Below are 22892 nucleotides of genomic sequence, written 5' to 3'. Positions count from 1 at the left end.
CAAAGGTGTGTTGTTAATTATTTGATAGGAAATGAGAAGCCACTAAGAGTTTTTGAACATGGTGGTCACTGGATCCGAGATACTTTCAGCTAGTAAGCAGGGTCAGGGTGAACGGGAGGGAGGGGATTAGAGCAGGGAGTCGAGGATGCTCTATCTCCCACACTCGTTTCTGGTCCTGACCTCTCCGCTCCTCAAGTGTGGATTGCAGAAGCTAAAACAGACCCTCTCATCTCAAGCAAACGTTAGCCCTTTTCATCTTCACAACCTCATAAGAACAAATGCTAAAAAAACAAACATTGTAGAAAGAGTATCAATAAGACCTGAGAACCATTAGAGTCTGGGAATTTGAAAGACAAGAGGCAAAAGGACGGCTCTTCACTTGTCCCTGTTTGTGGTGGCAGCTCTTCAGTTTATCATGTTAAATTCTCCCACGCTAATGGAAAACCAATGACTTCAAGCTAGACCTAGAATATTTGACCAGTATGGCACCCGTGTCTTGTGTCCAAGAACGGCATCGCTAACTGATTGTAGCATCTTCTACTCTGAGCCCAAATAAATCCTCCAAATCATTCTCAGCACAAGTTCTAGACACGGACACAACGGATAGAAGAAAGTTGGCTCATGAGTTGAAACCTATCCGCCATCCCAGGTGTCTTTTTCAGGGTGCACATTTGTCAAACCCTCTGCACCATCTGCTTAGGACTGACTCTATCATGATGTCTAGAATTATTCGTGTTGTACGCTTTTAAGTTAAACTATACGGAAATAAAGTAATCATGATTTCACAACTTTGTTTTCTTTTCACATCTTTACCTGTCAGGTATGTCTGCTCATGTATCTCTGTGATGCTCAAGAGTTCGGCATTCTGTTGCTGGCAGCTCTTCCTCGCCTGGTGCCAAGTTAAAGCCGATTTGGAATTTATCTGGTAGGAAATGCTGGTCAACGGATCTTTATTCCACAAGCTTTCACTGCCCTCGACTGTAAAAGAAGTCAAAAGGAATTGACTACACTACGCATGGAAAGAATTTTCAGTGAACAATATCTTTTAAACAATCTTGGTAGCATTATTGCCTAAAGCATTATCTTTTCCTTTTTTTCTTTCTTTTAATCAGTTTTAAAGTGACTATGAGATTTTCTTTACTCCTGAAATGAAGAGGGGGAGTTTTCAAAGATCGACCACATTCCATCTCCTTCATGTGCCTCCAGAAAGACAGGGACTCACCATCTCTATTTTTCCATTAGGACATTTGAGATCAGATGAGTTGGGAAGTGAGACAAATACACAGACTAAGAATAGAGATGCCAGCCCAACTTCCTTAATCTAGAAAAATAATAAAGGGAGAAGAGAAAATAAATATGTCTTCTCTCAGCAATGGATATTTCACCTGTACATTCTAGTTTGGTCTTTTTAGACCAAAGACACAGGCGTTAGAGGGGAAGGTCATAGATTCCACAGACAGACTGACCAGGACCTGCCTCCAGACTCTGTCACTCACTGGTGAGTCGACCTTAGTAAATTGTTAACCACCTCTGGAGTCTCATGTTCTTATCTCTAGCACGTATTAAACATACACGTATGAAACATGGCAATAGCTGATTGTTAGCTTTTCTTCGCTCAGAGTAAGACACTTTTTAATTCAAAAATTTTTTAAATTTTTCCCTTATTTTTTCCTTTGCTATTTTATGATTCCCAATATACTCTATAAACGTGGCTAAAGTCTATGAAAGGCCAATAGTATAGATGGATAAATATTATTGATTGGGGGCTTCCCTGGTGGCGCAGTGGTTGAGAGTCCGCCTGCCGATGCAGGGGACACGGGTTCATGCCCTGGTCCAGGAAGATCCCACATGCCGCGGAGCGGCTAGGCCCGTGAACCATGGCCGCTGAGCCTGCGCGTCCGGAGCCTGTGCTCCGCAATGGGAGAGGCCACAACAGTGAGAGACCCGCATAACGCAAAAAAAAAAAAAAAAAAAAAAAAAAAATATTATTGATTGCATTTTACACATAAGATGTTGGAGAAATGAGTCAACAGATGAAATATTTTTGTGTGCTTCATGATATAAAAACTTCTCTTTTGTCTTTTTAATAATGTAAAATTCTACTTACAAGTCATGTGAAGTCATAATCCTTTCATTTATTTATAAGGAAAAGATTACGTAAACTCTCAAATTTTCTGAGGAGTATTCAACTTGCTAACAAATTGGACAGTTGTCCATGTGTACAGAGCCTACACCATATATATGCATACAGCCAACATTATACATACACATATAGCCCACACTTTATATATGCATGTAATTGTGATTCTTTGTATCTGACAAGGAAGTGACCTTTTTCATATACTTACCACACACTATGATATGAAATTTGTGGTTCATGAAACACCAAAGAGGAAGAAAAATATATCAACATTTCATTTGGGCAACAGCATAGACATTTCTAAGATGTTTTAACTATAAAATTATTATATATTCACATAAAAATATATTTGAATTAGTAATGTTAAATTTAAATTACCACAGTCTGAGGTCTTACTAGTTTAATGTGCAAATGGATTCTTCGCCCTGTAAGTGAGATCACTCAGATGAGACTGGTTTGAGGTTTACTTGAGGTCGGAGCTATTTTAAATAAATATTTTTAGAAATTTGGAGGTTTTGCTTGTGTGGTAGAAAGTGTGAGATATAAAAGAAGGAGGGGATGATTTTGTCATCCAGAAATGAAGGAAAGGGCCACAAAGGACCAAAGAAAGAAATGCAATTTGATGTTTCTCTTCATTTAAAGAAAGGGTATTTTGCATTTTCAATCAAGGGATTAAGACCTATTTCTCAATGCATGCATAGGTTTTTTGACTCTATATCTCCCCAAATGGTTCAAATTCCCACAGTAAACCAGCACAACTGACTCTGAAAGCTAAAATTGCAAGCTGTGGGGAATTGAGAGAAAGGAGTCTTTTCCTTTTCCTGTTCTCCTGATACTTGAAAATAAACGTCTAAATAGAAGGAAAACATTACAATAAACACTACAGAGGGCAATGAAGAGCATGTACTGAGTGTCACTAGGTCAACAGCTGGGACCTCGTCTTCCTGTATTGAATCTGCTAGTTTAAGGCTAACATAAAATAAGATGTTCTTTTGAAAAAAACACACAAAGCAAAGACAATGAAAGAGTTTGGGAAAATGCAAAGCCCTTCAAGAAAGGCATGGACTGTATAAAATGTGCTTTAAAATTGTAATGCATGTTGAAATCAAAAGTGTTTTAAATTTCCAGTTATTTTACCTTTACAATTAACTAGGCCAAATATATAATTTGCTTTGGAAGACATAAATTGGAATCAATGAGACTAAAAGCTTATTCTAGAGCCTACCCAGTTTATCTCTAAAGCACATGTCTAGCCAAGGTGTTGTTTTTTTTTTATGATTAGTGGCTGGCCATTTGTCCTCCATTTAATGAGTCATTAAATCATACATGCAGCCAACAACATCCCTGTCAACACCATGTAAGTGCAGGATGTTATAGCTGGACCCGTGAGATCTGTAGCCCCAAGACACTCCATGATAACGGATTTAGAAAATACCATTCCTACAAAGTCCAGAGGAAGATGTTTCTCAATCACTGAAAAACAAGCCTTGCTTTATCTTATGAGGAAAATGTTCAGTTTTGTTTTCAGACAAAAAGCCTTCTAATATAGAGATCAGACATCAGTCAACCTTTCATGGGAATCAAACCTTTAAAAGTTGTTATAAAACAGAAATGCATTTACCTCACCCAAGAATGGGAGAGCGGTTCCACCATGAACACAGGAAGACTGAGTTTTTGTGAGTATTCACCCAGAACTGAGGGACTGGACCCAGAGGGGAATTACAATAAGCTATGGGGCTGAGAAATCAAATTAGTTTTTAGTAAGATGTTTAGGGATTAAAAATCAAAAGAGATAAATAAGCACAATTCTTGGAATTCTGTCTTTAACTTGACAAACTAAGATATGTTTGTAAATTGGACTGTTTTTTACAATAACGCTTGGAATACCGCGATGGTATGTGGATGTGTGATCCTGAAAGTTTAGTGGGGTACGCGGCACTATTGCAACGCAGGTGGTCTCACCGTCAGCCCAGACTGTATCTGAGGCTCTGACCCAGCGCCCGCCCCTTGGCAGGACAGCAGGAAACAGGAGCTCTGATCCACAGAGTTTGAAGTAGCAAGAGGTTGGGGGTAAGAAGTTCAGGGGGAAGGAAAGGAAGGCCGATGCTGGCAGCAGGAGGAGGGTGTGGGTGATGGAGAGAGGGAAGCCAAGAACACTTCCTCCTCTGTCTTCTTCAGCCCCATCCCTGCCTTCCAACACGAATGCCCTCATCCACCCCACCCAAAACCTGCTGCCCTGCTTCTTTATAAATTCTAGAGCATGGAAAGGACACCAAGAATTTTTATGGCCCCCTCACTTCAATACGATGCAATGCCACTTATTCTGCATCATCGCAATAAGACTTACATTTTCATTTTAAAACCCCTCCAAGCATAGACATAACTGACTTCCATTGAAGCTATGTTAAATTAAATAATAGTCTTCTTAAACTTAATTTAAGAAAAGTAGCGTTACTATCATTTTCTCAGTGAGGAACCCCTTTTCATTACATTGACACAAAATTCAGGAGCCGCTCACATCTCTCTCTCTCTCTCTCTCTCTCTCTCTCTCTGTCCATCAAAACCAAGGCTGTGGCATTGCTTAAATTCTGTTTTTGATGTATAGTTTAATAAAGGTAAACCATTGGGGGGGGGGTTGGAAAATGGGATGCCCACCTGTGGCATTAAGTATATATTGCAACATATACAGTATAATTTGCCCTGAAGTCTTAGAAAATAACTGACAGTAACAGTGGAATTTGAGGAGAAGTAGTAGTTAGTGAAAATAAAGGGGTCATTTGAGGCAGCCTAGGGCTGAGAGTCAGAAGATCTGTGCTCTTGTCTTTAGCCAATATGGATCACTCCCTCCATTATAAAATGGGACAATGACTTCTGTAGAGGGTTGTGGTGGGGTATGATGAGAGAGGAAATGAGAAGTCACTTGGAGGAAGAAATGTTCTCGATAAACACAAAGTCTGATCACTAGGTTGCATACTAAACGTGGCAAAATTGTCTTGATGATAAAGTTACTTACATTTCAATGGACAATATCCAAATAGCCTATCCACGTCATAATCTGTTGTGGTTCCACACCAGAGCCATCCGTCCGATCGCCCAGCAGTTGTGCAATCCGCATACCACTTGTTTTCAAACTTGAATGGAAATGCACAGGTTGCCCCATTGGCATTGCCCAGGAGTGTGTACATGGCTAGAAGAGACACGTTGACTTGTACTTAGAATGGATGTGAATCTCCTGAACGATTACTTTCCAATCACAAGGTTACTGCAAGGATTGGTCTTACGCTTCTGATCACAGCTCTTACACTAACACAGGGAATTCCTTTGTATTTCCCTTCTCTTGCAACTCCTGTCTTTTGCTGGATACGTGTGTCCTCGGGAAAAACTCTAGCACCACTTCTATGCTGCTGTCTTTTGCAATAAGATTTTCCTCTTTGCTCTCTTGAGCCAAAAACAGTCAGCTCTACTGACAACAACTTTGACTTCTGCATTTCCTCCAAACAGGGAAAAGGCCATCCTTCCCCTCGGTTGGAATCAGAGAATTACTGAATCTCTAGATTGAAAAATAACCTTATAGCTGTGTAACCCAAACACACAGTCAAAACTTCAATCCCCTCCAACCACTCCTGTCCAGCCAGACTCCGCTTGAGTCCCTCAACAACGGCTACGAGAAAGGGTAGGAACTTTAGCATAAATCTCCAATTCACATCATGGAAAGAAATCACTTAAAACCCTTAGATACTATCTATAATCAGTATTTGTCTTTTTTTAAAAAATGAGTCCAAAGAGATCAAAATGTGAAACTCTAGGTTCACCTAGAAAGGAAAGTTGAAACAAATATAGAATTGTGGACTTCCCTGGTGGCGCAGTGGTTAAGAACCCGCCTGCCAATGCAGGAGACATGGATTCGAGCACTAATCTGGGAAGATCCCACATGCTGCGGAACAACTAAGCCCGTGCACCACAACTACTGAAGCCCGCGCACCTAGAGCCCGTGCTCCGCAACAAGGGAAGCCACCACAATGAGAAGCCTGTGCACCGCAACAGGCAAGAGCAGCCCCTGCTCGACGCAACTAGAGAAAGCCCGCATGCAGCAATGAATACCCAACGCGGCCCAAATAAATACATTAATTTAAAAAAAAATAGAGAGAATCGTTATGGATCACGGTTTGGCGTAAGTCAAAAGGAAGCTCATATCTCCATTGACAACCAAACCACTCAAGTAGCTAAATGCTCCAGTATGTTCAGTCTACCTTTGTAGGGATGCTTCTTTGGGTGATAATAATCCTCTATATTGAAATATTCAGTCTCTTGTGACAAGTTTATACTCAGAATTTTTTCTGGGTAGGAATACTCTTTTCCTAATTAAGTTTCATAGATTCTATGACTTTAAAAAGTTCTTTAAAAAAGACATCTTGAAAGTCATTAAGATAATATAACATTTGTAAAACACATAGCACAGCATCTAACATATGTAAAGAGCACAACAAAAAAAAGCTACTTACCTCCTTTCCTTTTCCTTTGCTCGTACTTATTTTGTCCACCTTAAAAGCTAGGTTTATTCTGGTTCCCTCAAAATGACTCTTTTGCCAATTGCCTAGCTGTTAGTAACTTTAAAATGTGATTCTAGCTTTTGTTGCACTAAGTTACAGGACTAATTTTCCGAATCATAGATTGTATAAAGAACATGCTGGATTTGTAATAATTACACCATTGTTCCTTCATATGAAGAAAACGTGATAAGACCACCTAGGGCTAGTGGTACTGTTCATTCAGCTAGCCAAGGAATTCTCCGTGCTCAGTTTACAGATGTCAGTCAGAAATGGCTTTTTAAGGACTAACTTGATTTATTAAACGAAGCACTGATGAGGCCAACTTGACTGACAAATCCCGTCACTGCACTCAGTTGACTCTTCCTCTTGAGGGCCACACTTCCAGACAATCCTCAGATCCGTCCAAGTCTACAAAGTCTGAGTCGATCACTCAAAATTAAATCCTTGGCCTCAGACAGTTTTCTTCCCCAAGTTTTCTTCAGAGAGACAAAGACTCTGCACACATCCTCTCTGCATTGTCTTTACTTCTAGTGCATATTCCAATGAACCGATGGCAAGATCACTCTGAAGGGCTAGATCTTCTAGCAGGAATATCTTTTAAGTATTGGGAGAGACGTAGGGAGTATGCAAAGTGTGGTCAATGGACCATCTGCATCCAGCCACACAGTGTTGATAAAAATAATTCAATAGATCCCTAGGCCCTTCCCCCAATATGCTAATTTGGAATCTAGGTTGGGGGGGGGACCTTGGGATCTGTATTTTAAACAAGCTCTCCAGATGGCTATTAAGCATCTTAAAGTTTGAGAACCGCTATCCTAAATCCTATGCATGTTTTTCTCAAAGCAAACAGAAGACCGGAAAATAGGGGCAGGGGGTGGAGAGAGGACTACAGAACTTCAGCGATATCTTTTAAAATAAAATGAGAACTCTGATCTCTTAACACCAAACTTTCTTGTGTTGGATTCCTCAATTAGAACTATTGCCCCACCTGTGGAATTTGACTCAGTCAAGTTTGGTTCACTCTTGTCCTGCCCTATCATTTTCTGACAAGTTTCTCCTGAAATGCTGTGCTACTTAGGTTGCCTCTTAGGTAATTTCTAAACCTACATTATGTTCAGTAAAAGCCTTGGGATAACTTCTTTCTGAGCCCTCCTTCGCACTCTTCTTCAGTTCCTACTCTCTTCTTCTCTTTATAGAACATAGAAGGAAAATGGAAAGCTGTCAAATCATCACCTTGCAAAGAGCTGAACTCCGATGATCTGCGTACCTGCCGTAAGCTAAGTTCAACCAACCTTTGCAGCCTCAGTAACATAGTAATTTTGCAAACAGCTTAATCTCTTGCCCCAAGAGGCAGGCTCTTTCTCTGACCTTGAGGTCGTTCTAGATCACACTTCACAGAAATCAAGTGTCCAAACCTGGAAAGTGGTTACAACATCATCTGACTCAAGAAGCCTTTGTAAAGGGCTTCAAGTTCTTTTTTTGTTTTTTGTTTTATCTTTTTTCTGTGCAGCCACTAGAGGACGAAATTTGGCCAAGATGAGAGAAGACTAGATACTCTGATTTTATTTAACCTTCAAGAGTTGAAGGAACCAACTACATATACAATTATTTCCTGCCCCACGGGTGCTACCACTTTCTAAAACAGCAGACTAAAGACGCTGAAGGTTAGTTTATAAGCTAATTCCTTAGCTTTTCTAATTTGCTGACTATTACATAATGTCTCTAAATACCCATAAGGTAACAAATAAATTAGAAACATTTAGAAACCAAAATTGTCACGATTTCATTTTACACAGTCTGAAATGGTAAAGAACGTTGTTCCACAGATCATTTGTTCAGAGGTAATGTAAACCAAAGGAAAAGAAACATTTCGTTAAACTCTTATCACGACAATCATACAGTGTAAAATGGAAGACACTGGGTCAAAGATTACAGTGAAAAGTAATTTTTAAAAACGGTAACCCACTATTAAAAAAGAATCTTAGCAAAAGTTACAAGAAATGTCTTCTCATTAATCACAAATGGCTAAAGTATCATTTAGGACTTTGTACCACATTTACTCATTCACAGAACACAGAATAGTTCCAAACACAAAAGTAATCAATTAATACTCTTCTAGTACAGACTAAACAAGAATATGCTTATTTCCTTGAATTCGTTTCCAACTAAGAGGATGAGAAAGACTTGACAGAGAGGAAAAAAAAAAAAATTCCAAGCTTCTTACCTTCATAACCTCTAGAGCATAAATCATCTGTGGTTCCATAAACTTTCCATCTGCTCCATAAACCTGATCCCTTATAAAGCATAATGTTCTTTTCTTGTCTATTGCCATAGTTAAAAAATAAATCTTCTCCCTTGATTCCCAAAAGCGTGTCATTTTTGCACTCCCATCTCTGAAGTTCACTCTTGGAGTCACAGGCATACAGAGTGATGGCAACCCAGTCGGTTTTTGATGGCACCCCTAAGCATAACTTAAAGGCAACACTCATGATCTGCGATTCAGACACCCATCGGAATTTCTGCGCTTCGCTGTCTTGGTTGCAAACTGCAGTTTGAACTGCACTGGGAGTTAATGCTTCCACGCAGCGCCTGTGATCTTCATTGTATATTAAAAATTGCCTAGTGTCTGTCAAAAAAAGAAAGAAAGAAAGAAAGGATGCTTAAGTGGACACATAGGACAAAGACAATATTTTAGGTCAAAAGTTCTCAATGTTTCCATTTCCCGAAAGACCTGTGATCACAGGAAAAGGGTTGAAATTGACTCAGCCTGGGCCAGCTCTGCTCCCTCCGTGGGTCCCTGAAGCTGGAGAGAGACCGGGTTGAGGGGCCTCTTGGGAACATGTGGCTGGAAATCTTCAAGATGTCCTAGTTCAGACAAGGAACCTTATGAAAAGACTTAAATGCCTTAAAAGCACACAAACTGTAGTGGAGTAAACACAAAAGGTAGGTAACGGAGGAAGAAATAATACTCATCTGAGAAAAGCAAATTTGGGGATGAATACAATAATTTATAAAATTAAACACTTGTGTATCCTGGAATGGAATTTTGAAGTCCTACTATCCCCTACCCTTTTTGAGATAGATGAAACCTATACCCAGTGATTCTAACTATAACATTAGTAAGGTTTTTCGTATTTAAAAAAACAATTTTGGGCTTCCCTGGTGGCGCAGTGGTCGAGAGTCCGCCTGCCGATGCAGGGGACACGGGTTCGTGCCCCGGTCCGGGAGGATCCCACATGCCACGGAGCGGCTGGGCCCGTTGGCCACGGCCGCTGGGCCTGCGTGTCCAGAGCCTGTGCTCCGCAACGGGAGGGGCCGCAACAGTGAGGGGCCCGCTTACCGCAAAAAAAAAAAAAATAATAATGTCCAGCCAATTTGTGAGCTAAGTGTCTTCTGGGAAGCCCAGAGGTCTGGGCAACGAGAGAAGTTTTTTTGTTTTCTTTCTCATCCAACAATAGGTAACTTGGACACCTAGTGTCTTTCATTTCATTGGCACATTCAACCTAACCTCTGCATAACAAAAAGATACAAAAATGCGTTTGATAGTGTTATAATTTGTGAAGTCTGCAGTAAAGGTTGAATAAATGTAGGTTTTATGTCATTTAAGGTAGTACTTATGACAGTAACTTTATAAATAACAGTTTTTTTATACTTGTAATTTGGGGCTAGTACTTTAAATAAGTATGTATAGATAATTTATGCTTACAATACATAGCTGCTAGCTGGCAAAACTCAACTTCCTCTTGACAAAAAGAAAAAAAAGATCTGGTAAGCATATTTTTGTCCTTTAAATCAAAATTGATTTCATGTTTCATCATGTAAAGTTTTTTTCTTTTTTGTCTATTTTTTTAATAGACAAATGAGAGGAACTGACTCTTTTTGCAGCACAAATATAAATTAAACACTTTTTGTGAAGTTTAACTAAATTCTTTCTACTTAAGAGGTTCTTTCAAAATGAGCTGGGACAGTATCACAGATGTCTGAGTGTCTGGCTGAGTGAGCTTGGTATGTTTTTTACACTTGATTTCAACTTCAATTTATTTTTTTAATTGATTTTATGGAAGTATAAATTGATTTACAATGTCGTGCTACCTTCTTCTGTACAGCAAAGTGACTCCGTTATACATATATATATATACATTCTTTTTCATATTCTTCTCCATTATGGTTTATCCCAGGATATTGAATATAGTTCCCTGTGCTATCCAGTAGGACCTTGCTGTTTATCCACCCTATATACAATAGTTTGCATCTGCTAATCGCGATTTCAATCAGGTCATCCCAGTGAAATTATCAAAGTAATCACAGTGCCACTAAGAGAGGCCTTTGCTTCCACAAGCCAAATTCTATCTACTGTCCTCAGCACCCCGTGGGGTTGGCTCCACTTACACTCGGAGATCAGTCTTGGACTATCAACGTCAAGGTCATAATGGATCTTTGCCTGAAAAGATTATGTTCTCTGGCTGCATCTGCTCTTGTCCACACTTGTTAGAGACCTCTTGCCTCTGTCTTGCCTGGGTTCCTAATTCAGTGCTACTTTGAACCTCTGCCTAGATTCGTTGGCTGGGTTCCTCATGTCTGCTGGCATCTTCGGGATTGACGCCTGTCAACAGAACACGCGGTGCCGACCAAGCTCCTCCCATCTAACTGAAGGCCTTCCCAAGCTTGATCTTTGTGAGGCAAAATGAGTAACTCTGTGGGTTGGTAATAAAATTAAAATGTTAATAATATTTTGTTTTGTTCACAGTAAAACCCAGGAAATAAGAAGGTAAAATGTTCTTTAGAAACAGTTATAGGATAGATTACCATACACAAATGTAAATCTGCTAATCTAAAAAGGTACTGAACTCTGACAATGTTACCACAGATATCTGTAGACTCAGCTATATTGCCCTTTACATTTCATTTGTGTTGGCTATTCCACCTGTTATTTTCCTATCTAGACTCACCTTCCACATTTCACAGTTTTTCTCAGTACCATCCCAACAATAAACCTCTCTTCCACCTCCTACTTCAGCCATTTGATTTTACTGCTGAGTGGCCAACACTTAGTAACTGTCTAAGTTCAGTCAACCAACCAGTTGACAACCAACCATTTAAGGTAAGGTGCTTGGAAGTCATATTGCATGAATAGTGTTCCTCTTTCAGAATTTTTATACTTACCTGACTTTTATTTCATGTACTTAATTTTTGTCTGTAGTTCCATCTTAATTTCACTCTAAATATGATGGTATTTAATGAGCAAACATCCAATATTCTCTTTTTCATTAATGGCACCATCATCCACCTAGATCCATAAGCCAAAAACCTAGGAGTCGTCTAGATTTCCAGCTTTCCTTCACTTTCTAGGACAACAGTAGAATCTGTTGGCTCTACCCCAACACATACCATGATGGTTCCTTTTATGTGTCAAATTGGCTAAGACATAGAATGCAAATATTTGGTCAAATACCAGTCTGGATATTGCTGTGAAGGTTGTTTTGGGAGGTTTTTTGTTTTGTGTTCTTGTTCTAGATAAGGTTAACATTTAAAGCAGTAGACTTTTAGTAAAGCAGATTACAGTCCATACTGTAGGTGGGCCTCATCCAATCAGTTGAAGGCCTTCAGAGAAAACACACTGAGGTCCCCTCCAGAAGAGGAAATTCTATCTCTAGATTGTCTTTGGACCTGAACTGCAGTATCAACTCTTTCTTGAGTTACCAGCCTGCCAGCCTCCACCACTGCCCAAGGCAATTCCTTAAAATAAATCTCTCCAAAAAGATATTGACAGATAGATGACAGATAGATAGACAGATAGATAATAGACAGATAGATGACAGATAGATAATAGGTAGATAGATGATGGGTAGAGAGAGACACACACAGAGATACACACACACACACACACACACTCACACACACACCCTACTGGTTCTGTTTCTCTGGAGAAACTTGACTAATACAAATACCCTAATCCATTCTTTTCTCTTCACCTCCACTGCCACACCCCAGACTAAGCCACCATGTTCTTCCTCTGATCTTCCTCACTTTGAAACTGGAATCATCAGAGATAATGCCTGATCTCCCAGTTTCCTGATTGAGATGGGCTTAACATGTCACCTGACTCCAAATTGTAAACCCTACCTAATGTCATAGAATGTTTCTACTTAGCCATATAAAAGAGTCAGATTTCTCTCTGTTTTGCAATCTCTTTAGCAGATTGATGGTGCATATCACAGTCGGCTTGAATAGTTATTCAATAATAAAATTATTTTCTTTTTCTTCTACTTTCAGGGAGAGGTTTTCTAGGTTGGAGGAGATTTTGCTTTTTACCATATCTCTTCCCACATTTAAACCCTTCAAGAGGACCACTGCACACATGGGAAAAAAACCCTCCAGTCTCCATGTCACAGCTTACTAGATGGGGCTCGATCCAGCCCTGCTGACCCTCTGCTCTCACCTCCTCCCACCCTTGTTCTCACTCACCACCTGCCAGCCACAAAGCCTTTCTGCTCCTCAAGAACTTTAAGCTCATTTTCACTGTAGAGACTTTGTATTTCAAGTTCCCTCTTCTTGAAATACTCCTTAAGGTTCCAACTCAAGTGCCAAATCCTTAGTGAGCTAACAATCCAAATTTTACTAGTTTATTCTCTATATACTATTCATAACCATCTTAAAATATATATTTTTAAAATTTTGTTTACTTGTGTTTTGTCTGTGCCCCTACTGGAATGTAAATTCACTGAGTAGAAAGACTTATCGTTCCAATCCAGTACTGTATTCTCTCTTTTTGGAGCATAATAGCCCCTCAACAAATATTAGTTGAATGAATAAAAGAAGAGTCATTAAATCTGAAGCATCTCCTGACTGTAAACCCAGTTACATTCTTTTATTTAATAGTTGATTAATGATGATGGCTCTATTTCATAAGACTTTTTCCCTTGAAATTCTATTTTTACCAAAGAGTGATTTATAAATGTTTATACCTATAAAAGGAGTACTTGGGGACTTCCCTGGTGCCGCAACTAAGGAGCTGGAGAGGCACAACTAAGGAGCCCGCAAGCCATAACTAAGGAGCCCGACGCAACGAAATAAATAATTTTTTTTTTTAAAAAAAGGAGTACTTGGAAATGAAAAGCTTCTATTTCAATACAAACTTATCTCTTCTTGCTTCCTTTATTTATCTTTGACATTAGGAAGCAGTGCAAGTTTGATATTGCCTTTGCTAGACAATACAAGGAAATGTAAAATCATTGCTTCATGATCCTGCATTCATACGTTATTCTTCTCCTCAACTAGTCAACGTGTAAGTCTCGCTTTTATCACTGTCTCTGTGCAATGTCTCTGAGTTAAAATGTCATACTTCTTCCTCTGAAAGTGATTCAAGACCTTGACCAAAAGACAGCTTTCGGCATTCTTGTCACTCTTAACCAGACCAATGTTTCATTTGGATAAGCATTTAATTTTTGTTTTCTATACTCATTATGTTTTTGTAACAGAAATCTTGCAAAGCTGAACAAATGATAACAGATGATACTTACACATCAGAAATGTATTTACAGAATTGAAGAGACCCGTCACCCATCTTAACTCAATCTTACTAACCTCACATTTATTTTTCAACAAAGAGGCGCTGGGCACCATGCTAGCGACGGTGCAAAGACAAACCAGACACAAATTCCCTGCCACGAGGAGCCCACACTTCAAGGGGAGAAATATCAAAGGTCAAAATACATTTAGGAAAGAAACAAGAAGTTTCCACACCATGCCTCAGGTTAAAAATGGCTGAAACCTAGATATCCAGTATCACAGGTACACATTTTCTTTTCAGCACATTTTAACCATTTTAAAATGCTAACATTGAGCAAGTCATTACATTTCCAAACTTACTGGCAAAGAAAGTTACGTTACTAAGGGTGACAAGTTAGAGACAAAACTATTATATGCTGTACTTCCTTATATATGTTTAGGCTTTCCCCACCATCAATACATAAAATGCTGACATGAAAGCATAAAAGCTAATAACTTCTGGAAGACAGAGAAGCTGGATAAGAGGAAAATAAGTGGGTATTCTGTAGCAGATGCTACCAGAACCATTTCTTCCTGCCTTTTGCCATTTCAGTGAGCGCCAGCCCCAGGCCCCAGTGGCATCACCACATCTCTGGGCCGGGGGGCACTTTCTGGCCATCAGAGAATGCTTCACACACTGCGAAGACCAGCAGGGTCAGAGAACGAACTCCTCCTAGGAGTAGCCCTTTGCCAGTGACCAATGGCTACAGACGAATAAACAGCCCCAATCTTTGCACCGTGGGTAGGATGATTCTGAGGCGCACATCCTACATTGTCACCCAGGGCACCTAGCGAGGCTGAGCTACAGCTGTCCACAGGGGCCATGGCTCCTGGACCCACCATGGACCAGCGGCCTTTATTCTGGTCTCATGTCCGCACCCTTCAGCTAGTCTTTCCCAGGACTGGCTCCCAAATAAACTACTTCACTCAAATCATTGTCGGAGGTCACCACCTTGAGCCACCCAAACTAAGAATCTATCTATTAACCCCTATAAGTGAATGTACACCCACAGATGTGTCTCCAAAGAACTGAAAGTAAGTTAATAAATAAATATTTATTTTTATAAATTTATAATAAGTTAAAAATAAATATAAATAATAAATTTATAAATAATATAAGTTATAAATAATATAAGTTAAAAGTTAAACTTTTAAATAATATAAGTTAATATAATATAAGTTAAAAATAAATATTTATTATGAACCTAGTATATGCAAAAAAAAAAGCGACAACAAATGCTGGGGGCAGGGGAAAAAACTAAGGATCACACTATTAGGTTTAGTGATGTTGAACAAAAGGATAAAGGAAAAATTGAGAATGATTTTATTTACCACTTCAATCCTTCATTCATTCATCAAATCTCCAGAGAACCTACTAATTTAAGTCCCTGCATTTGGCTGTCTGGGGAGGTCCAAGTATGAATCCAATATGGGTTGTGACCTCAAGGAAAGAATAGGGGCTGGGAAAAGGAACTCTGCCAACTTCCTGCCTCCCCTCCTAAAGACAGGAATATCTACACCCTCCCTGGGTTCGTTCACTCCCATCTCAGTAGCTCTCCCTCAGCCTGCTGATCCCTTTACCTGTGTCCTGGATTCCATCCCCTCCTGAGGCTCTACTCACTATCCTTCCCTTTCTCCCCTATATCCTCAACCTCAAAATGCCAGCCTCTCCCCCAATTTCAAGACAAACAAACAAAACCTGTAGGTAAGACGTTGACTCTACACAGCTTTTTCTTCTTCCACTCAACCACACTAATTAATCTTTATGTATCATGTTCACCTGATTGTGACATAATCAGAGCTGTACTGCTCACTGGCTGTGTGACCTTGGTCAAGTCCCCCCTCCCACAAAGAATGAGGAGGAAAGCACAGGACCTGCTAGTTGTTGTGAGAATTAAATGAGATCATCTAAATAAAGCACTGAGAACAGTTCCTGACACAGAAACTGCTTGATACATGTAAGTGTATTCTTATCACTAACTTGGGAAAATCAGTCTTAAAGGCAATGTGAAATGGTCCAGAACAGGATGAAACCGGAGAAACAGAGAACCTTTGCAGCAGCCCAAAGAGAAGGACAGAAGGACAGAGACAATGGAGACCCCCAGAGTTTCCAGGTGATGTGGTGGAGAGAGGTATATTCTTCCGGGTCAGCAAACTTGCAGGCAAATGCTTGTTCCGCCGTTCACTAGCTGTGTTGCCTTAGTTAGTCATTCTAGCCTCAACTCCAGATCTGTAAAATGAGTGTAGTGACGCTCTCTGATAGAGTTGCTTTGAATTTTCTAAATGAGCTCATTTAAGCAAAGCACCCAGCGTACCATTTTGCAGAAAGTAAACCTTCAAATGTTAGTGTCCTCTTTCCCATCTCCAAGTGAAAAGTCTAAACAATTGATACAAAGAGAGGGACTAAGTAAGTCCTTCTTTGACAGACTGTTGTTTTGAAGCACGTTTATGTCTTTCCTGATGGACACACTCCAGCTGGTAAATTACAGCTACTTCTTAGCCTCAGAGCCAAAAGACCATGGTCAAGAATTAGCTCTGGTCCTTAATGGCTAGCTGACTTCCAAGCCTCAGTTTCCTCGTGTAGTAAAATGTGGACTGTACCACCCACCCAACCCATCTCACTGGGATCTGATTAAGGATCTGATTAAGGAACTGAAAGCAATTACTTAAAGTGATTAAAGATCTGAAAGGGCTGTGACCTTATCTTGGTCTGTAATTAGAAGGACCTGTCCAACAGTGCTTACTTCTCTGTCAGTTTCAATTCCTTTTGAAAGGGCACTTGCCTTCCTAGCTCCTTTTACTTTCACTTTTATTCTACCTGATTTCCACTAGTTCCCTCTATGGACCAATGTAACCATATGGTATTTGCATTCAATAATGCTTGATGGTTGCCAAGAGGCAAGAGGACACTGCCGTTCTCACATCGACATCAGTTTCCCTCTCTCTGCCATGCAGGTAACAAACCACTTCAGAAGCTACTTTCCTGTGCAACTCCCCTTGTGATCTCTGATCTCCTGGTTCTCCCTTAGCTGCTCAAGATTCAGTCTCAGACCGGGTTTCAGGATCAGTGTCATCACAGTAATCTCCAGGCCCCTTTGAAGACAAGGGTCTTTGTCTTAACTGAGGTTGAGTGTATTTGATTCTTTTTTTTTTTGACAGGTTACCTTCTGTATTTTCTTTTTTTAAAACTTATTGAAGTCTAGTTGATTTACAATGTTGTGCTAATTTCTGCTGTACAGCAAAGTGACCCAGTTATACATATATATATATATTCCTTTTCATATTCTTTTCCATCATGGTTTATCACAGGATATTGAATATAGTTCCCTGTGCTAGACAGTAGGACCTTGCTGTTTATCCATTCTATATATAATAGTTTGCATCTGCTAATCCCAAACTCCCAATCCATCCCTCCCCCACCCCCCTGTCCCTTGGCCACCACAAGTCTGTTCTCTCTGTCTGTGAGTCTGTTTCTGTTTCATAGATAAGTTCATTTGTGTATATTTTAGATTCCACATTTAAGTGATATCATATGGTATTTGTCTTTCTCTTTCTGGCTTCTTTCAAGTGTATTTGAATCTTTAAAGCTCACATTTAACCAGGGGTGACTCTTCCTACCTAGAAATTAGGTCCAACACCCTCAGAAGGCACTGAAATGTCACTCAACAGAGCAACTGTCTTCTTGCCTATATCTGGAATATCCTACATCCACAGATCTTCATCTCTGAATTATAGAAAAATCAGAGGTTATTTGGGACAACAACATGAAAAATAGACAACTATACGAGCAATTGAAAAAAGAAAGATGACAAAAATTTGGTTTTGGTCAACAGTGTCTGAAAGTATGTCTTAAATCTGGTATCCAAAACAAGTCATATGTATGAAGGAAGAAATGAGAGACTAGAAATGAAGAAAAGTTAGAAAGAAAGAAAGAAAGGAAGGAAGAAAGAAAGAAAGAAAGAAAGAAGGAAAGAAAGAAGAAAGAAAGAAGGAAAGAAAGAAAGAAAGAAGGAAAGAAAGGAAGGAAGGAAGAAAGAAAGAAAGAAAGAGAGAGAAAGAAAGAAGAAAGAGACAGAAAGAAAGAAAGGAAGGAAGGAAGGAAGGAAGAAAGAAAGAAAGGAAGGAAGAAAGAAAGAAAGAAAGAAGAGAGAAAGAGAGAAAGAAGAAAGAGAGAAAGAAGGAAAGAAAGAAAGAAGAAAGAAAGAGAAAGAAGAGAGAGACAGAAAGAAGAAAGAGAGAGATAGAGACAGAAAGAAAGAAAAAGAAAGGAAGGAAGGAAGGGAGAAAGACAAGAAGAAAAGTAGAAATATTATAAGGAAAATTTTATGAAAAATGAAAACTAGTAAGGGAATAGGCAGTGGGCAACTGTTCCCTGAAGATGTCCAAGATTGGTATGAAACCAGTCATCTGTGGAGCAAAAACGCATTGCTTCTGTTGGATAGAAAGAACACTGCCCTGGGAGTCAGCAGGCCTGAGCATTCAGCAGGTTGTGCCACTAACCAGTGAGACCCTGGGAAGATCACTTAACCTGTCAGGACCTCAGTCTTCTTACCAATAAACGAGGAGGTTGGATGCAGCACAGCAGTGGGCTAGAGGTCACATTCACTCTCTTCTGAGAACCAACTGTTAAGTTTACCACCACTGCACTGCCTGTGAGCCAAACCGCCCCAATTTCAAGCTAAACGTCTGTGCCTGAGCAACCCTCACCGCATCTCTACCACGATTCTACCCCCACTGAGGTCTAGACGTTGGCACAAGAACTGGATGCAGTTCTTCCCGCTAAAGAGATCACGCTCTCTCTGCTACGCTTGGCCACCCGGCCCCGTCCAGGCACAACAAGGGGTCTCGTGATGTTGATGACGCGGGATGTTCTCAGGAAAGTGGGAGAAAGAAACCACAGGAAGCAGGGAGATCTTTTTTGGGGGGTTGTATAAATGGGAAGGGAGTCCAGGGGAGGGGGTACGGAGAGTCTGTATATTCTTTATTCTACCGCTAAGCAGGTGCTCTGCTTTTATCCAGAAACCTCCGTTCATGTGCCACTTGGGCCAAGAAAAGGTCAAATAAGAATTAAAGGCTCTCAAGTTAATAACACATTTTCTGGAAAGAGCTCCCTTATACATGTTTTTGTTTTTGTTTTGCTTGTATTCTTTAAGTAAAGATCCTTCAGCTCTCTCCTGCTTCTCCCATAGTTGTGTCTATGAAGAGGAAGACATTCATCAGAGCAAAAGGCATCCTGCTGTCTCCAGGAGGGAAAACTGCCTAAACAAAGTGAGAAAGCCTCTTTGCCCCCAAAACATTAAGAGCAAATTTAAAGAAACTTAGGGAATTCCCTGGCGGTCCAGTGGTTAGGACTCTGCACTCTCACTGCCGAAGGCCCTGGTTCAATCCCTGGTCTGGGAACTAAGATCCCACAAGCCACGCCGTGTGGCTAAAAAAAAAGAAGAAGAAGAAGAAAAAAAGAAATTTAGGGGCTCTATCTGTGGTATCTGTGCTGCCCAGTATGGTAGCTATTAGCCCCAAGGGTCTATTGTACACTTGAAACGAAGCCAGTCTGAATTGAGATGCCCTGTAAGTATAAGATGCACATTGGATGTTGAAATTTTAATTTTAAAAAAATGAATGTAAAAATATCCCAGTAAATTTTATATTGATGAATGTTGACTAATAATATTTTAGATACATTGGGTTAAATAAAACAGTCATAAAATCAATGTTTCTTTTTACTTTTTTTTTTTTTTTTTTTTTTTTTTGCGGTACGCGGCCCTCTCACTGTCGTGGCCTCTCCCGTTGCGGAGCACAGGCTCCAGACGCGCAGGCTCAGCGGCCATGGCTCACAGGCCCAGCTGCTCCACGGCATGTGGGATCTTCCCGGACCGGGGCACGAACCCGCGTCCCCTGCATCGGCAGGCGGACTCCCAACCACTGCGCCACCAGGGAAGCCCTCTTTTTACTTTTTTAAAGGTGGCTGCATAACGTGGCTGACGATGTACCTATTGGACGGTGCTGGGTTAGGGTCCAGGTCTCATCCAGTGTCTGTCTGAAGACCTTTAGTGACAGGGAACTTACCCCTAAGCAGAACATTCTATTTGAGACAGCGCAACCGTTAGAAGATTTTCACTGCTCTTAGTTTTCACCTTTGGGGTCACGAAGAATGTATTAATCCTCCTGCACAAGACTGTTTTTCAAGATGAAGACAGGGGTGATGTGGAGCTCACCTGCCCTGCTGTCACACTCCTCAGTGTCTGAGGGATGCGCTCTGCAGCCAGGACTCAGGTAAAATGTGTCCTCAGGCTCCAGGACTCTTTCCTCGGCATTGTTTTTTTGGGAAACTTCTCCTTTAAATGCTAACTCTACTGCTTGTATTGAACAATTGATTGCTATCATGGGAATAAAAAGAAGTCACTACTATTGACAGATGACACTTAGGACGCAACTACTCTGGGTCATATTATGTTCTAAATATTTTACACAGTTCAACTCATTGAATCATTGCCACAACTGATAAGGCAAGTAATACAATGCTCCTTACCTGACACACACAAAAATTGAAGCACAAAGCAATTAAGCAGCTTCCCGGCAGGGGCCAGGTGCAAACCATACTGCCTTTGCTTGTGTTTCTATAATCCCCACTGCTTCGGGCTCATGGTGAGTTAACGCTTTCTGTGATGGAACACTCTCCCTGGGAGGCTTCCTGGTGGTGGGGAGTTTCCGCCTCCTCCGTGGCCTCTACTCACACCCGCGTCCAACTCAACAGGGCATGGAGCGCCCTTTCGCACAGGCTGGGCGCAGACGGCGTTTGCTGATTTGAGAGGAATGAAGGGGGATCGGGGAGCCAGCATTTCAAAGTTGAAATCCCGTTTATCCCACGTAAAAAGAGACCTGGAAATAAAAATTCCTACAGGCACTCTCATTCCAAGGGTAAAGCAGGTTGAGACTGAAATAGAAGAGAGAGTATTTCTTTTATTTCTCCATAAAAGAAATAGAAGAGAGAGACTCCATAATGTCTTTGGGCTTCTGAAAAGCTCTGAATCTATGCCTCACGAGTAATCATCAGTCTCCAGGAAAAAAAAAAAAAAGGGGGTGAGGGTAGACAGGAATAAATCAGTTTGAACAACTTAGAACAGAGATAAGGATCAAGGTGGAACATAGATAAGGATGAACTCTCTGGCAGTAAAAGCTAGATCAAACAGTTCGTCCACTACTGAGTGAAGTAAGTCAGAGAAAGACAAATATCAAATGATATCGCTTATATATGGAATCTAAAAACAGGGTACAAATGAACTTATCTACAAAACAGAAATAGAGTTACAGATGTAGAAAACAAAAGTATGGTTACCAGGGGGTAAAGGGGGGGAGGGATAAATTGGGAGGCTGGGACTGACGTAAGCACACTGCTGTATATAGGACAGATAATTAATAAGGACCTACTGTACAGCACAGGGAACTCTACATAATACTCTGTAATGGCCTGTATGGGAAAAGAATCTAAAAAAGAGTGGATACATGTAGATGTAAAACTGATTCACTTTGCTGTACACCTGAAACTAACACACCGTTGTAAATCAACTATAATCCAATGAAGAAAAAATGTAACAGCTCATTCACAGAAAAAAAGATGAGTTCTAAAACTCCCATGGAATCTTCGGGCGGGGGGACGATCTGCGATCCATCCTTAGACCTACCATGAAGAGAGACACCAGTGCCGCCTTCCTTTTGGCCAAAAACACTCAGAAGTTGTTGGTGGGGGTTAGATAGAAACTGAAAACTAGAATCGGCCAACCACAGAGGAAATCGCTCTAAGAATAAAGCGGGGAGAGGCAACGGCAGATGAGAGAAGAGGTAAGAGGAAGATGGGGCTCTGTGGCGCTCAGGTCAGGCGGCCCCTCTGCCCTGCCAAGCGGCCGCCTCCTCCGGGTGCCCCGCTTCCAGGCCTGGGGACCAGGCGGAGGTTTGCCACAGAGCTGGTGGTGCGGAGCCCTGTTTTCTCTTCCCCGCAGGTGTGGAAGAAATCCCTCAACCCTGACCCAGAGGGGAGGGGGTACCCCAGGCTCCAAGTCAGAAAGCTTCCAGGTCAGAGCCCACTTACCCAGGAGCTGCACGGCAACCGGAAGGAGAGAAAGGAAAGCCAGGAGCGCGGACAGCTTCATGGCCCAGGGTTGATCCTCTTCTTGCAGGGATGGAGAGGAGAGAGCCGGGAGAACCAAGACAGTGAGGGCGCCGGCTCGCCCTGCCCCTCCCCCCCTCTCTGCAGAACCAGCTGAAAAGACGCTTGGAGGCAGGGCCCACTTTTAAAGGGCTTCTGAAATTAGGGAAAACCTCCAATAAGGAGATATCCTGTCACATGAGGGCGGTTGGAAAAACAGGAATTCAAAGTTACAACTTTGCTTTGTAAGCTAACTTCTGAGAAGAGCAGACACAGGGGAAGGGGAGAGAGGGCCACGTGGGGGGAGAGCGATGAGGAAGATGGGGGAGGCGAGAGGGGGCCGGTGAGAAATGAGCAGCCGGGCCGGCCTGCAGGGCAGTGGGAAGTGAAACTGCTCTGGGCCTCCTGGTCCTGCTCGGAGGATGGGGCCATGGGGAGGGCAAGCTGGAGGCCACTACATGGCCTGGAAAAGTCAGGTTTCCTCTGGGAAGCCACTGAATCAGGGGACCCT

The 22892-nt window shown here is 41.2% G+C and overlaps 1 protein-coding gene across 1 annotated transcript in view; it reads right to left on the bottom strand.

The window, feature by feature from the left end:
* Positions 1-22385, bottom strand: part of MRC1 (mannose receptor C-type 1) — a 96475-nt gene extending 74090 nt beyond the window's left edge. The window contains exons 1-4 of the mRNA XM_065872619.1: positions 22325-22385; positions 8915-9316; positions 5154-5327; positions 814-978 (exon numbers count right to left, since the gene is read on the bottom strand). Of these exons, the coding sequence (XP_065728691.1) occupies positions 814-978; positions 5154-5327; positions 8915-9316; positions 22325-22385 (802 nt within the window). The remainder of the gene's footprint in view (positions 1-813; positions 979-5153; positions 5328-8914; positions 9317-22324) is intronic.
* Positions 22386-22892: the final 507 nt, after the last annotated feature.

Source organism: Phocoena phocoena, chromosome 2 (genome assembly GCF_963924675.1).
Source record: "Phocoena phocoena chromosome 2, mPhoPho1.1, whole genome shotgun sequence".
NCBI classification, from domain to species: Eukaryota; Metazoa; Chordata; class Mammalia; order Artiodactyla; family Phocoenidae; genus Phocoena; species Phocoena phocoena.
Note: the sequence above shows the minus strand (reverse complement) of the source record. Positions and strands in the feature narration are given on the sequence as shown.